Consider the following 17,519-nt stretch of genomic DNA (forward strand, 5'->3'; position numbering starts at 1 on the left):
CAAGGGGATTTCTAGACACGCATTATTATTATTTTTTTTTTGTACGGGATGAGGTTGTCAGTCCGGTCAGTCCATGCCCCGTGGAATCAAGCGCAGTGAAGCACACACTGGATGCAATTCTACGACCTTTAACGTCAGAAAAATTTCTGGTTACCTAAAGGGGATTCGAACCCGGGACACTTGCATCATAGAGCGAGTGCTCTACCACTTGACCCATTGAGTGTCATTGAATGGAGAATACTAAGGAAAAATTCTTCAAGCGAACATATAATGTTCTGTGTGAAAGTCCAGGGAATTCTTTAGAAAATTACCTCAGGAAATTTCCACAAGAAATTATTCAAATTTCTCTAGGAAGTTACCGATTTTTCCGAAGCTGAAAATGGTCTTGGGAAATACCTGCGATCTCCATAGGAAACTTTACCTCTAAGCGAAGTAATTTCTCCAGCGATTTAATTTGTACTCCCATATGTGCAATCTTCGGGGATTTCTAGGACAAAATTCCTTGCACAAATAATAAAATTTAATGTTGAAAATCCTAAGGAATATCAGCCATCAATGGAACATTTTCAAGGATTTCTTTGGGAATTTCGTGAGTATTCTAATTACGAAAATTCGAATGGAATTTTCTGTGATCTTGTGAAATTTTCACATCCCAGGAAGGTAATTTCTTCAATTATCTCTTTCAAATTTCCAATAAGGGAATTGCAGATTCACCACGCAACATTGACATTTCTGGGGAAAATCCCAGTGAATTCGAAAGGAAAAAATCCACAGAAATTTCTCTAGGAATTCCCTAAGAGACTAATGAATTTTCCAAGACTGAAAATGCACGAAGAAGTCCTTGTGATTTCCTTAGGAAATTTCCTCAACTCTATAAGGGTAATTTCTTAAGATATTTCTTAAGAAAATTCACTGGATACATGGTGAAATATTCCCAAAGAACCAATGGAGAAATTTCTCCTGGGACGCTGTTTTTTATGTATACTTACATGAGAGTTCAACAGTCCGCTTAAAAGATTTTTTGGTATGTACACTGAGAAAAAAAGAGGGTGCGATTATCTTTTTTTCCTTGTAACTTTAGCACTTATTAGGTGTAAAAATATATCAACATTTTTTAATGTTAATTTTACACCTTTTCAAGGGTAAAATTAACTTGAAAAAGGGTAACTTTAACCCCCAATACACCTAAAAAGCATAATACTTACACCCTGGGGGATGACATTAGCTCTGAAAAATGCGACCAGTTTTAGTGTACATTTTTTCCTGTTTTCGTACACATTTTAGAGGATATCTCCAAAACTACGTAGGTTGCCAATTTCGGGTTTTCGGTTGCCCATTCTATATTAAATTGGCTTTTATTTTGCATTTATATTATTTGCTAATTCATTTTACAATGACAGAAAATAGCTAATAAACTCAAAAGTTTTTTCGGCACACTGGAAACATATAGGAAACATAGGAAATGTCATGCCCCTGCTTACACCGATTTCGGATCAATATTGCAGGGTAAAATAAACATTTCCGGAATGTTATTTTAACTTTTTCGGATTTCTCTCAGTGTACGAGTAACCCAAGTAGTGGATCCCCCATAGAAAAATTTCGAGCTCAACTTCAAATTACCTTGCGAAGGAAAAGTAATACAATTTTGTGCATTTCGATAATTTTATTAAAATCAAAATTTCCATGAAAATTGTTGCTTCACGTAATTTTTAATGAATCTCCTTGTTCTCTTCGCATCTTTTCGGATTAATTCACAAAATATAAAAAAGACTTCTATAATTTCTCATTCTCACTACCTCATCAAATTCAAGATGCATTTTTTTGCCTCACAATATCTACATAAAAAAAAAGAATAAAACATAGATAAACTAATATTAGTTTTTGAAGAGGAAAATGTTCATTTTAAAGATTTCACAAAATATCTTTTCTCTTTTTGCATGACTTTTATGTATAATATTTTTTAACCACTTTTTTTTTGGGGATATTTTCACACATTCTTTTAGTAAATTCATAGAGTTTCTGTTGTATAATAGTATTTTTTTTTATTTAATAAAAATCCTAACTAAGAAAAAGGCGTTAGAAATAAGGGGCTTTTTTTCTACTCTCTCCAACTTTTGTCAAAATTAAAATTGGCAATTGACTCACTTTTTTTTTGATTTTCGTCGCATAATTCTAGAAGAAATTAAAAGAAAACAGGCAACATATTGAGGAAAATGTAGACAGATAGTGCGAGAAAATTGTGCCAAGGATTTGAGGCGCATTTGATTGGGGATTTTGTGGAGAGTGGAGAGGAGATAAATGGCCAATGTTAGTCCTCATCTTCCTTCCACTTTTCCCGTGCCTCAATCCGTGCATCCGGCACAAGTTGATTCCTCACTCCACCCAAGACATTCGTAGTGGCCTGTGTGGCCAGCACAATGGGCTTCACCATTGTCGAGGGAATCTCACGCACAACAGCCCCAACAGCCCCCGTGTAACCCTTCTGATCGTGCTCAAGAGCTGCCACTTCCATAATCGTATGCACCGTCTCACCAATTCCATCCCTCACAATCTGATAGGCATTTGCAACTCCCTCTCGGATGTCCTGTGGTGGCTGCACTCGCTTCCTCTTGCCCTTCCTGTAGCCCCTCACACGGCGCACCGTTGGCCCAGGTGACACCATGTCGTAGGCCGTTTCTGCTGTTATCTACAAAGTCAATTACACAAAACCAATTGCATAAATTCATTAAATCGGGTTCAACAAAAACACTTCCAAAAATATTTGGATTTTCGGATATTCAAATATTCGGATATATGGATATATAGATTTTCGGTTACTTGAATATTTAAATTTTCGAATATTTGTATTCTCGGATTTTTGAATATTTATTAAATATTCAGATATTTACGTTTAATTTTATTCTTTTTGCAAATTAGTTGCCTGTAATCCGTAGATCTTATTTATGTATTTTAGAAAAATATTTAATTTTATTTCATATAAAAAATAATTGTTTTCCAAAAGTTATTCATTTTTCATGCGTCAAAAGTTTGTTGCCTCATTTGAAAAGTTACTCAAAATGGTCAAAAACATGCAACTAACTTAAAATTAACCTGCTATATTTTGAGTTTATGTCATTTGAGAGGCCAATGGTGGGTTTGGACATTTTTAAAGTTGTCTATGATAAATACATGTGTATAAGAGTAATGATAAATAACAAGAAATAATCTGTTTTTTGATAATTCATACTTTAGGTTAAAATGGCAAGTTAAAAGGAGTTAAAGGGTATGAAATTGTCCAGAGACACTGCCGGAATGAATCTGCGTCGTTAATTGCTAAATTTTATGAAAAATCACGAAAGATTATATTATACATAAAATATTCAAATATTATAGTAATGAGGTATACGAGTACATTTGAAAAACGCTACTGGAAGACCTAGGGTATCGATACAGAGGCCTGTTAACAGCATTGTAGTATCTCTGATAGTGACCCAATGATGTCTGCTTCATAAATTGAAAGACAGTTGGTTACTGAAGGGACACAGGTCTTTACTGTTACAAAAACAAGCCCATATTGAAAGAAAATGGTAAGAATGTTTGTGTGGCTCGCATTATTCCACTTTGGTAAACAAGACCAATCTGAATAAAAGGTTGTAGATTTACTTGAAACATGTTAAACAAGTAAAACTACAACCTTTTATCCAGATTAGACTAGCTAACCAATGGAATATTGGGAATATTGCTTGTTTCTCAAATATTCTGACCATTTTCAGTTGATTTTTATAACAACAGGGACCTGTGTCCTTTCAGTAACCAACTGACTGTGAATTTTTGGAGCAGACATCATAGGGTCACTATCAGAGATACCTATAATGCTGTTATCGACCCTCTGAGTCGAAATCCTAGGTCTGCCAGTAGCGTTTTTTAGATGTGGTCGTGCCTTATCACTAGATATTTTGACGATTTTATGCATATCGTGTAGAGATTTTCCATAAAATTAAACAATTAACGACGAAAATTCATTCCGGCAGTATATCTGGACAATTTCCCTTCTTTTAACTTTTTTGTAATTTGCAATTTTTAACCTAAATTATAAATTATCAAGAAACAGATTATTTCTTGTTATTCATCGATACTGTTATATACATATATTTTCCACTGACAACTTTAGAAACGAACAAACCCACCATTTTCCTCTCAAATGACATTAACTTAAAATATAACCGGTTTACAAAAAGTTGCTTGCATGTTATTACCATTTTGAATTACTTTTTCAAGAGGCAACAAACTTTTCATTTTTTCAAAAATGACCAACATTTGGAAAACAATTATTTTTGATATGAAATAAAATTAATTATTTTTTTTTAAATATATAAATAAGATCTACGGATTACAGGCAACTAACTTGCAAAAAGAAAAATTCGAAAAAGTAATTTTATCTATAATTTTTTGCACCTGGTTTCCCGATCATACGTGAGGCAACAAACTTTTGACACCTAAGATATTCGCTTCTTCGGACATTCGATCATTCTGTTATTCGCATTTTTTTTATATAGGGTAAATTAAGCTAATTCAAAACCTACTCCAAATGGAAATTTTTCGCTACTCCAAATGCAAACGTCGTTGTTTTCACGATAAATACAGTACTAAATTATTATATTTATATATTTTCTATACCAGTTTCATTATTTAGTTAATTTTGCTCCAAATAAAGCGAAAATAAATTCATATTCACAAATTTTAATTTGTTAATTTCTCAGAAAATTTAAAAATGTACCTTTTCACTATCGAATTTTTCATAGATCGATCATGTTTTCCAATGAAAAACACAATAACGTGACTTTTGTTCATTCGTTTTGTTGAACATTTACGTCATATTTCTGCCTAATTTTAGTCAAATTAAGTTCTAATCTTTATTGTTAACGGTACGTGAAGTTTTCAAATGATATAACTACCTATTTCGTGAACAAAAAGGGTTTTTCTGAAGTGTCTGCAAATGCTTCAATAGGAAACCCTGGAAATATGATTTTTGGAGAGATTTTCTTATTGTTTTAGATGGGAAAGGTGAAAAGACCAGGAATAAGAACAAATCCTGCACTCAAGAGGAACTCAACAAGGTTTTGGAAGCCTTTCGTCGCGGTTTCACTTACACTGTTTGTTTCCAATTAGAAATTTTCCCTTGTCTGCATTTGGATTAATTTGTTTCCAATAGAAGCATTTTATACTCGCGTATTTTTCTTGTATTTAAGAAGTTTTCAAATTATATCTAAGGAATTTACACTAAACAGTAACATTCTAGAAGAGTCAAGGAGAAAATTTATCTAATTCTCTTCAGAAAAAATATGAATTTAATGTGTTGAATCTTCTGTCAAAGTTAAAGCGTCTGGAAATGGGTTTGAATTAGGACATTTACCCTACAGTAGACTCTCGCTAATTCGGCTCTTTTAAAATCGGGCTACTTTATTATTCGGTCGGCAGTTAAATTCGCAAAAAAGTTTGTTGATATTTTTCTTGTTTTCAAATGCAGCACCCGTCTGACCCGTTCTGAGAATATTCAGAATTCCGCAATTTTTAAGGCCCGGGATTTACAAGGTTCCGAGATTTCCGGGGTCTCCGAATTTTCAAGATTCCAGGATATTCAGTTTTCCAGGATCTGGGTCTTGGAATTTTCAAAATCCTGGAATTTCGGTATACTGGAATATTTAGGATTCCGGAATATTCAGAATTCCGCGATTTTCAAGGCTCGGGATTTATAGCATCTCCGATTTTTTTGAGATCTCGGAATATTTGAGGTTCCGAGATTTATTGAGTCCTTGAGGTTTTGGGCTCTCGAAATATTCAGTATACAGGGATAATCAAAGTTCCGGGATTTGCAGGGTCCGGGATTTACAATTTTCCGGGATTTTCAGGATTTCGGAATTTTGAAAATCCCAGAATATTGGAATTCCGGAATTTATTAGACCCTTGTATTTTCACCGTGTCGAAATTTTCAGGATCTCTACACTGAGAAAAAAACGGGGGTGAGATTAACTTTTTTTCCTCGTAACTTTAACACTGTTTAGGTGTAAAAATATATCAACATATTTTAATGTTAATTTTACTCCTTTTTAAGGGTAAAATTGAAATTATACGGTGCGATTTTGTGTAAAAGTACCTGAGTGGAATAAAATAAATAAATAAGGGTAAAATTAACATGAAAAGGGGTAACTTTAACCCCTAATACACCTAAAAAGCATAATATTTACACCGATTTCGGATCAATACTGCAGGGTAAAATTAACATTTCCGGAATGTTATTTTTACTTTTTCGGATTTCTCGTCAGTGTAGGTTTTCAAGATCCCGATTTATCGGCATTTATCGCAATCCTAGCAATTCAAGAAAATACTTCAAATAATCAAACCTTACCTGTAGCAGATGAATGAGACGTGTTGTAATTTCCAGAGCTGCCAAAGCTGTTCGAGCTGTAAAACTCTGTGCACCACGTTGCAAACCACGCACAATTTGTCCATCTTTCTGATACTGCTCAATTGGCAGCCAGAACAAATCGCGTATCCCTTGAACTGTGTTGCAATAAAAGAAAATGTCAAATTAACCCAAAAATCTGCAATTATTCGTGCTGAAAGGGAAAACTTACACAGCTGAATGAAAGAATGCATTGGTCCCACACCACCTAAAAGTGATGGTAACTGATTCCTCTTGATATCCTGTAGCCACTCTTGAAGGAGGAAATTAAGTAGTTTATCTACACCGAGAATTCCATTTCTGAAAAATAGAAAAATTAATTATTTAATTATTAATAAATTAGTGTAAAAAAAATTACTTGTGGCAAATGCGTTTGAGACGAATCTCTGAGCAGTGCAACTGCCCGAGTCCCATTAGAAGTCCCGCCAGAGGTCCCCTGGACAATTCCACTCGCTTCCCTTGGTAGTCAATGCGAATCTTCACTTCTGGACTGAACGAGACACTCCTGAAGTAAATGGGTGAATTGTCCTCTGTGTCAGCAGCCGTTGGAGTTGCAGCCTTTTCAGCCTCTTCCTCCATCAGGAGCATCAAATTCTCTGACACCATTTTGCGCGCTTGCAGCTCCTGAGCCGCCTCCGGAAGATCCACCATCATGATTGGAGGTGGTGACATCGGAGGCGGAACTTGACGTTGACCCTCCTGAACAGGCGCAGGAGCACTGTCAGCCCCACTGAACTCCTGGAAGAAGTCAAAGAGGAAGAGGAGCGAATCCTGATCGATGTTGAGTCTCAGCGGAAGCATTGACACTCGCAAACAACATTCCTGGGCCGGAAGGGACAGGTCTGATCGCAAATGCAGGGCCTTAATCACGATCAGATTTGTGCGAGATTGATGGGGTTTAATGGAGCCACTGGTTGGATGATAGAGGAATTTATTGATATTGGACACGGCCAGTTTATCCTTGATCTCCAAATCTGACACCAGGAGCACCTGGCGAGATGCCTGTTCCCTGTCACTCGGATAAACTTCATGGGAAAAGCGAACTTTGTGCAACTGAAACTCCATGAGGATGTCATGCCTCCTCTGGGCACCACCACGCGTCTTCCAGGACAACTTCCCAGTCGACTGGTGCCTCCTGACATTCCCATCGGCCATGACCTTAGCACCAGCAGCATAGGAAACCCCAAATTTGTACACATCTGACATTGGGAGGTAAGAAAGCCTATAAGCATCGTAATCTGCCTCCTGCAGAACTGTCTCGTCCTTCTTCGGGGCCGGCGGAGGATTGACCCCAAAGTCAGATCCACCAAAAATATGCCATGTCACTGACATCTCGCACAGAGTGTACCGTATAACAGCCATGGGAAAATCATGTGGAGCCTGCAGAAGATCTGGCTTTCTATTTGGCACACTAAAATGATTGTCAACAATCCTAATGGGATCTTCGGTCACTGCCACCTCATTTTGCCCACAGAAAATCACCCTTTCTTCCTCTGAGATAAAACAGAAATCATCATCTGTCCCCGAACTCAGACTTCTCATGTGCCCAATAGCTCTGTGCGCATGACTCTTGGACGGAGTTGTCATATCACGACGTCGTACACTGCCAAGATCTTTAGCCACTTGCGGCAGAGCTTCCTCCACCTCAATATCAATTTCCGGATCAACACAAGCAGATGCACCACCTCCCATCACAGACGACTCAAAATCATACAACTCACGAATCTCCCCACTTGTGATACTCACGGAATCTGGTGTGGAACCCTTGAAGGACTTCTTGGGACTCACACCCATTTTGGCAGCTTCATCCGGGAAGAAGAATACATCGACTCCCGGACCAAGTGCCTCAATTTCCTCATCGGAATAATCTGAAAAGATATTTTTTTCTAACATTGTAATCTCAAAACGTTACCAAACTCTTAATTCGATAGGGGAAACCGGGGCAGAACTATGCAGTAAATAAAATCTTTCATTGCGTAAAATTGCGTAAAAGTTGTTTGTTTCTGAACTCGTTTTTTCGACCAGAGCGTCCCAAGTGTTCATTTGATGAACTTTAACTATATCAAAGAATTGTTGTATTTTGTGAGACTTTTCATTTCAACCTCTATTTTAATTGTCTTGGTCCTGTAGAAGCAGTTAAATTGGCAACTGAGTGGTTTCAAAGCGTTATTATGGGAAAAATCATTTTTTCACACTTAGACGACAAAATCGGACAAATCGCATAATCTGATCGAAAAATGATGTAGGGGAGACTGGGGCACATATAAACATTTTCGATAGATGCAAATTTGAGGTGATTTTCCAAGCACACAGTGATTTTTTAGAAAATTTTTCTTACAGGGATGTACTCGAGTTACCAAATTCATATAAATCTGGGACTTTGCTCAACCACACAGAAAGGCATCAAATTAAACGTGGTATATTCAAAAAGTGCGAAATTGGGTTAATTTTTTTTTAAATTCTCCAAAGTTGAAAATGGCAGCACATATAATAAAGAAAATTCGAATCAATTCGACCAAAATTTTATGTCCTATCCAAACTTTTCCAAAAAATGTTTGGAAAAGTCGGTTGATCACGAATGGCTAAAAAACGTTCCCGTCCGTCCGTCCGGCCATTCTTTGGAGCATTATAGCTCCCAAACTAAGAAAAATATCGACTTGCAATTTTCACACGATATATAACTTGCCGAAAACCGCAACATGTTGCATTGACCCCCCATTCCCCCCCCCCCTACCGCCATTTTAAATACCCCATTTTTTTTTTGTTTTCTCAATGGCTCCGCCCCTATGGCATCGATCAGGCTCAAATTTTAGTATGTTATAGCTGGCCCTTAGAGCTTTTGATCAGTACCAGACTTAAGGTCCTCTGACTCCCATGACCCGAGTCAGAAGGGTCCAACAAAATTTTGTTAAAGTGGCCATAACTCCAGTTCTAATTGTAAGAATTTAAAAAAAATGAGAGCATTTTGGAAACCCCATAGCAAAATTCTTCGGAAATTCCAGTAGAAAACTAGCGTCCAAATTACGATAATCCGCGGAATTTGACGCTAAAATTTCAGGAAGTTTTCCATGAAATTTGGAGTCACAAATTCCATTGGAATCATTCCCATAGAAAACTTCCGCGGAAATTCCATTGGTAATTTTGTGTCAAATTCCACTCATTCCATGGAATTTGACGCTAAATTTTCGCAAAGTCTTCCATGGAATTTTTCCTAGGAGAGGCCATGGAAAATGGTCATTCCATGGAAAATTTGAACAACATAATATTGGAAATCCAACGTCACTTTCCATGGAAGGTTTGTATGGAAAATCTAACGTGAAACGTTAGATTTTTCATGGAATATTCCAAAAGTTTTCCTATGGATTTTCCATGGATTTTACTGCAACACGCCCCCTTTTTTGTAGGAAAATTCCTGCTTATTTCCTGAGAAAAATCCAAGGAATAATTCCACGGAAAATTCCACTACCTTTCCATACAATTTTCTAAGAAAATTCCACACGTTTGTGGCGCTACAAAATAGATGAATTATTTTGCTCACAAATTTTATGGAAAGATCATAGTGATTTCTGTGTTACCTATAATATATATTAATTGCGACGCTTCGTTTTGTGTATAGATAATAGTGAAGTGATAACATTAAACAGACTGCGGACTTTAAATATACGTTTTTTTTTATTTCACGAAATGTATTTTTTTCAGGAAAATATTTTTTTTGTACGATAGCTTTTTTTTATCTAAAGTGTAAATTTGTTATCGCTGATTTAATAAAATATATCAAAATCCTCGTGAAATTTCCTATTTTTTAATATAGGGAAATGAAAATATGAGATGAATGTGACAGCTTCATTTGTTCTCCATTTTCTTTGGTGGAAAAGTCCATATTCAATCCACGGAAATTTCCTGGGAAATATTCCACACAAAAAATCCACTATAAATCCATGGGAATTTCCTTGGAAATATACTATGGAGAATTTTCGTGGAATTTACCAAGGAAAAATACTAGAAAATTCCGAGGAATTTTTCCTTGTGATTCAAGGAAGCATGTGACAACTTCGTTTTTCCTCCATTTAATTTATTGAAAAAATCCACATAAAATCCACGAACATTTCCATGGAAGTATTCCACAGAAAAAATCCTCTATAAATCCATGAAATTTTCCCTGAAATCTATTATGGAATTTATCAAGGAAAATTACTGGAAAATTCCGAGGAATTTCCTCGGAAATTGTAGAGGACACTCGTCTAAACGTCATTTTTTGTTCAGATTATTATTTTGCCCGATTTTATCGTTTTAGTGTAAAAAAAAACAAGTTTGTCGAATAATAACGCAGTGAAAGTAAGGTAAAGTATCCTTTCATTATTTTCAAGCATTTTGTCTCTCGTTTTGAGACTTATGTGACTTATACTAAATCAAATGAGACGCTCAGAGCAGAAGTGGTTTCCTTTGTATGCATTTCCCTATTAAAACAGCCCACTTCTGCTCTGAGCGTCTTAAATATTACACTTTGTTTGGAACATGCTTAGCTTGATAACTTTGGAATCATTAAAAAAAACTATCAAATTAAATTAAGTATGCAGGTGCTGATATAACCGCTTTCACTCGACTACGTTATTTAAGATAAGGTTTAAAAGAATGATCAATTCAATCATTCTTTGATATTGCTGTAGTTCGTCACATGGATAAAATGCCTGCTGTGGTCAAAAAACGTGTTCCAAAACAAATAAATTGAATTATTTCGACTACCGAGCAACCGATAAGATCAAATTTTGGGGCAAAATTATAGAGGAGATTCTGGTCCCAGAAGAATTTCGGTTCGACAGAATGTAGCAGGAAATAGACGGAGACACCGAACCTTTCTTGATTTTCACAATTTTATTCTCTACCAAAAATAAATAAGTAGAGAATAAAATTGTGTAAAACAAGAAAGGTTCAGAGATTCTGGTCTATATTTCACTATCATCTTTCTATCACTTCATTTACATCCTAGTTATTTTGATTTAAATAAAAAGTTTGCCATCTTTCAGAAATTTGATTCCAAATTGCTGTATAATATCTCTCATGTTTAGTTCCAAATCGAATTTGCATGCAATCCGAGTTTGCTCACGTTAGGAATCTCTCCTACAATTAGCTAATCTAGGCTTATCACTAGATTTACAAATACAACTTTAGTTTATAATGCCTTCGGTACACCTTTTAGGTTCATAAAATTTCATAAAATGTAAATTCGCGTCCCTCTTTCTCGAAAGATTTGCATAAGTCTATCCCACTTCTTTAGACTCAAAATTAGACTGAACTAAATTTAGTTTGGTGTGACGCTCAAAAGAAGAAAAATACGAAAGAGCAGGATAGACATATGCAATGCTTTTAAGAAGGGAATGCGAATTTCGACTTCACGAATTTTTTCTGATCTAAAATTTTATATAAGGAAAATTTCACAAAGTCGAAATTCGGATCCCTTTTTTCTCACATGTTTTGAATAGATATATTTCATTCTCTCGCACTCTTCTTCTTCTTCTCTTAAACATCACTCCAAATTCAATTTAGCTCAATCGAATTTGGTATGCGAAAGAATGAGATAGTCATATGCAAAACATGTGAGAAAGAAAGGATTTCGAATTTCGATTTCATGAAATTTTCCTCATTTAAAAGGTGTGCCGGAGCCATTAAGTTCTAAATTGAATTAGTGCTTTATTTTTTGCTGTCTAAATTTAATTTTTATGCCTTCGGCACACTTTTTAGATCAGGAAAATTTGACGAAGGCGAAATTTGAATCCCTTTCTTTCTCACACGTTTTGCGTATGTCTGTCTCATTCTTTCGCTCTCTAAATTCGATTGAGCTAAATTGAATTTGGTGTGATGTTCAAAAAAAGAAGAAAAGTGCGAAAGAATGAGATAGTCATATGCAAAACATGTGACAAAGAAAGGATTTCGAATTTCGATTTCATGAAATTTTCCTGATCTAAAAGACCTGCCGGCCGGAGTCATTAAGTTCTAAATTGAATTACTGCTTAATTTTTTGCTGTCTAAATTTAATTTTTACTGCTCGTCTGTATAACGTAATTTTGTTTATTTATTTATTTTGGTAATTTTTTTTGTTTAAAAAGTCTACTGAATCAAAGAAAATTTCTTCAATAAACAATTTAGATTGAGAATGCAATCAATCAAAATTATTAATAAGTTACAGTACTCACCGGATTCCTCAATTGCGCTCTCCTGCATCGCTTCAGCCATCAGAGTGTTGACGTGTTGCTGCTGTGACTGACTGACTTCGGGAATGGAAGCCTGGCTGGATCTCACAGACAGCAAATCAGCGTCTTGCTCACTGAAATTCCCCGTGGAATCACAACTCTCCTCCGGAGCCGAATCGAATTTCTCCAGGTCTCCCTTGGCAGCAATGTACGAGATGAGCTGTGCCAGAGCCCTAGCTGAATCTGCACACGTCCGAATGTGGACATCATTGAGAGCTGCTCTCATATCGAATTTGGGTGCAAAACTCGTGGCTTTCTCATTGAGTCTCAGTGAGATCTCAAACAATCCCAAATCCACCACACAAACTAAATCCCTGGAGTCTCCATGGAGATTCTCAGGAATTTTGGGATAGTCTGATTCGAGGGTATCTTTAGCAGGAACTTCAATGGCCTGTGGCGCCAGGGAGAGGGTACAATCCTCAGCTACGAATCGTAGAGTGCATCCAGGTGAAGTTGTGGTGATGTTGCTGCTGATCATGAAATTCCCCAGAGTTATAACAGCCCGATAGGGAAAATAGAGGGGACGATAGTCAATGGCGCAATCCCAGAGATGAAGATGCATCTCCGTAACGACCCCGGAAACTGTATATCCCAGCACCGGATAGTCCATAACATCGAACATATCCAGTAATTCCGTCAGCCACGTATGTTCCGGCTGGGAAGGATTGTGCCTAAGAGTAGCCATCTCAATGCCTGCCGCCACTCGAATCCGCTTCAATCTCTGCTCCGGGCAGTGTTTGATCTGAATGGCAAGTGAGATCATTTCTCGTTCTTTGTTGCGCTTGGACTTTTGCATTGTGAGATCTTTGGGTGTGCTATAGATTGTTCTAAGAAGGTAGTCAGGGAACATTGATTCAAACCACCTGATTGGTGGATCAGAACTCGGCGATGGCATAATTCCACAGTGATAGAGATCAGCATCAACCACTTCAAGACAGACAAATCCCAAATTCTCATTGCCACAGTATCCCTTGACTGTGAACAATGACAAACAATCCACCCTTATCACATACTCCCCAAATTGTTCCGGTATCACCAGATTTTTCGAATCTCTCACCGGTGCCTGCATCGTCAATAAACCCTCAGTCACGCTCACCTGAATACACAAGTCACAGCTCTTTGTACCCTCCTCAAAATGCCTCTCTGGCATCCGATTCTTCTTCCGATCGTAAATCGAATAGAAGACATTCGGATCTTCTTCATCTTCACCCGATCCAGATGATTCCGACGAATTCGTGACGGAATATTCAGCTGCCATGGCACGAACTGATGTGGCTGGAGCATATATCGAATCCATCATGCCAACATTTAGGAAATTATCAATTGTTTGCTGTGGAACCGTGGCACTTCGAGCTGCCGGTTCCCACAGCAACAAATCCGAATTGATTCGATTATAAAGTATCTCATAGAGATGCTTTGAACGTAACTGAAGGCTCACCAATGGTAGACTAATTTTTATCCGTAGGCGGGAATTTTTGTACGCAAAGTCACAAAATGTAGCCATTTCAGCTGAATCTCCAGGAATTATTAGGGTTTCCGTATCATCTGCAGAATTAAGGAGCAACATTCAAATTGATTTCTCAAACAAATCTCAGTATAACTAACATTAAATAAAAGCAGTAATCGTTCAATTCGATCCTCTAAACCTGTCTAAATCGGTTTAGAACTAATATCTTTAGAGATGAACAATACAATATGAACAAAAAGCAGGACTAGATCATCCCCAACATTTTTCAAAATTAACTTTTATTAATTTTGATAAAAAGGGGTAGCAAAGTGTTAGATGCTATACCTGAAAAGTTTTTTTTACATTATTTACTGTTTACCGGTTATAAATCGACTCAAACCGATTCATAAATCACTCAAAAGATCCCCCAAAATAGTTTTAATAGTAATAAAATTAATATTAGGACGAAAATTACATATAAATTCATAACCGGTTCATTACCGATTCACAACCGGTTTGAAACAATTTTTAAATCACTCAAAACATTTCCCAAATTATATGCCAGGAATAACGCAATTAAATTTCGAATAAAAATAAGTTATATGTTATGAACTGATTCATTACTGGTTCAGAATGGATTGGAATCGGTTCAGTTTTATCAGAAAGCTCCACCGAGCTCAAACATGAGATCATTCAGTTTAGAAATACAGTGGCGGCTATAAAAATAGAATCACTCCTGAAAACTTGAGTTTTTTTTAACTTTTGTTAACTTTTTTCTTGTATGATTAAAAAATTTTACTTTAAAAATGTTAAAAAAATTGCCTTACGTCGAAAAAATACAATACTGGCTGCAAAAGGTCTGTATTTTACTCAGAATGCGTCAATAATGATGTTCTGCTGGGACAAAAAAAATAGAATCACTTTCATTTATAATCATAAACTGAAATTCATTTCGAGTATTTTAAAAATAATAAAATTTTAGTGTAATATCAGTAATTATTTAGTGTCTTGACAATTAATTTTTCGAGTTTGGATAAAGAAAACTAAAGAAATTGGAGAAAATGTAGAACTTTCTCGTTAGAGGCTCTATTAGATTGGCTACTAAAGTAAAAATTTTAAATCATACTAGAAAAAAGTTAACAAAAGTTAAAAAAACTCAAGTTTACACAAGTGATTCTAATTTTATGGCCGCCACTGTATGCTGTCTAGAGCCTTTTTAATCTTTGACCTTGAAAACCCGTTATTAAGAATGATTCAACGGGATTTTCGTATAAAGACGAAGTGTCCGCTTGGATTATCTCTAAAGGCATCTACACATTGGAAGCACTTTTCGTCAAAAATTACGTTTTTGAACGAAATTGCTCGCACTGCAGCAGGTGAAAACGTCAAAATTCTGTCAAAAATGCGATTTTTAACGAAAATTGCTCCCAATGTGTAGATGCCTTAAAAACATATCCGAAAATGAAAAAAAATCGTATGACGCGTTTTTGAGGAATTATAAATATAACGGTTTCTGACGAGGAGAGGAAGGGTGGTGGGAAAATGAGGGGCATGTTAATGTTCCTTGAGTCGACTATGGAGACTATGGACTATGGACTATGGAGAGGCTCCCGAAGGTCCTAACTGGCTATCTCTAACCGTTTGGCCTCTAAAGCTGGCCAAAGTCGGACGGATAGGTAGGTAGGTAGCCGGTAACTGAGATTCTTTATAGGCTACCTAGGAATGCATGCAACTTCGAATGAGTGAAAATTCAATTGCAAATTGAATTTTGGAAGTAAAGGATCCTGTCGAGCCAATTTCATCCGTTTCCGCTACCGAAAACGGTTTGCACGATGGGTTTCTTTATAGCTCCGGCTCACCCTTTAGATCAAGAACATTTCATGTAATCGAAAATTCACACCTCTTTCTTTCTCAAACATTTTTCATATGTCTATCACACTCTTTCGAACTCTTCTTCTTCTTTTAAACGTCAGACCAAGTTAAATTTAGTTCAATATAATTTTGAGCGCGAAGGAATGAGATAGAGATATGCAAACGTATGAGAAGGAAAAGGATGTAAATTTTGGTGTCATGAAATTTTCCTGATCTTAAAGGTATGCAAGAGGCATTACCGCTAAAATTCAACTCACAGTCGAATTTTCACGCAATTCTAAGTTGCAAGCACTCTGAGGATTATCTGTAAAGAATCTCATCCTACTGCCCCTATTATGAAATCCTCCCAAAGGAAATTTAATGAGGGGATTCCTTATAGAATTTTTATCAAGTCCCCAGAAAATTTTCCCCCACAAATCTCCAAGAATACCCATTGTAGGACTGCGTAGGGAATTGTTCAAGAAATTTCCCCACTAAAGAGTAAAAATTTCCTAGATCTATCCAGGGGCATGACATTTCCTATGTTTCCTATATGTTTCTAGCGTGCCGAAAAAAACTTTTGAGTTTATTAGCTGTTTTCTGTCATTGTAAAATGAATTAGAAAAAATACTAATACAAAATAAAAGCCAATTTAATAGCGAAGAGGCAACCGAAAACCCAAAAATGGCAATCTACGCAGTTTTGAAGATATCTCGATGAATGTGTACGAAAACAGGAAAAAAATACACTAAAACTGGTCGCATTTTTCAGAGCTAATGTCACCCCCCTGGATCTATCACTAGGGTTTGCATTGGAATTTTCTTCTCCTGGATAATCTGACAATTTCCTAGAGAATTCCAAGAGAATTTCGAGAGAAATATTTACCCGTAATTTCCATTTTCGTTCTCTAGAGAGGATTTCCCAGAGAAAATTCGGTATTTCAATTCAATTTATATCAGGAATTTCCTCCCTGAAATCCCTGACAACTCCGATCATCGAAAATTGAATGGAATCGCTGGGGAAATTACGACACCGAGGTGTCGACATTTCCCGAAGAGATCTCCCTGAAAATTTCCCTTGAAAATCCCTTCGGAAAATTCGGTTGGCTCCTGGGAAATTCCCAATGAATTCAATTACCACTATTTCAGGGGATATAAAGGAGAAATTTCCCCTCAGTGACTGGGAAAGTTCCCTGCCCATTCCCAGGAGATTCCCTCAAATTTTCCGAGAAGAAATTTTCAAATTTTCCAGACCTTTCGTGTATTTCCATGGGAAATCAAGGTGAAAATTCCGCCCGGAGATATGTGAAAATTGTGTGACGAGTTTAGAGGGGAAATTCTATAAAAGTTAAGCTTATACTTCGGGCGAGATAGTTTTCTGTTTGCAAAATTCAACAAGTTGAAAACAACTGAGGTTTATATACATTTGGGATCCTACTAAGAGGACCGCTACTTCATAGTCCTAATGGACTTTGCTATCTTATTGTGGGTCTTCTTCAATGGATGGTACATTGAACCCTTTTTGATCGTTG

The 17,519-nt window shown here is 36.5% G+C and overlaps 1 protein-coding gene across 1 annotated transcript in view; it reads right to left on the minus strand.

Moving 5' to 3' along the window:
* Window positions 1–1,643: 1,643 nt before the first annotated feature.
* Window positions 1,644–17,519, minus strand: part of LOC129798331 (autophagy-related protein 2 homolog A) — a 42,626-nt gene continuing 26,750 nt past the window's right edge. Inside the window, exons 5-9 of the mRNA XM_055841438.1 lie at window positions 12,634–14,235; window positions 6,801–8,310; window positions 6,615–6,742; window positions 6,386–6,540; window positions 1,644–2,686 (exon numbers count right to left, since the gene is read on the minus strand). Of these exons, the coding sequence (XP_055697413.1) occupies window positions 2,309–2,686; window positions 6,386–6,540; window positions 6,615–6,742; window positions 6,801–8,310; window positions 12,634–14,235 (3,773 nt within the window). The 3' untranslated portion in view covers window positions 1,644–2,308. The remainder of the gene's footprint in view (window positions 2,687–6,385; window positions 6,541–6,614; window positions 6,743–6,800; window positions 8,311–12,633; window positions 14,236–17,519) is intronic.

Source organism: Phlebotomus papatasi, chromosome 1 (assembly GCF_024763615.1).
Source record: "Phlebotomus papatasi isolate M1 chromosome 1, Ppap_2.1, whole genome shotgun sequence".
NCBI lineage: Eukaryota > Metazoa > Arthropoda > Insecta > Diptera > Psychodidae > Phlebotomus > Phlebotomus papatasi.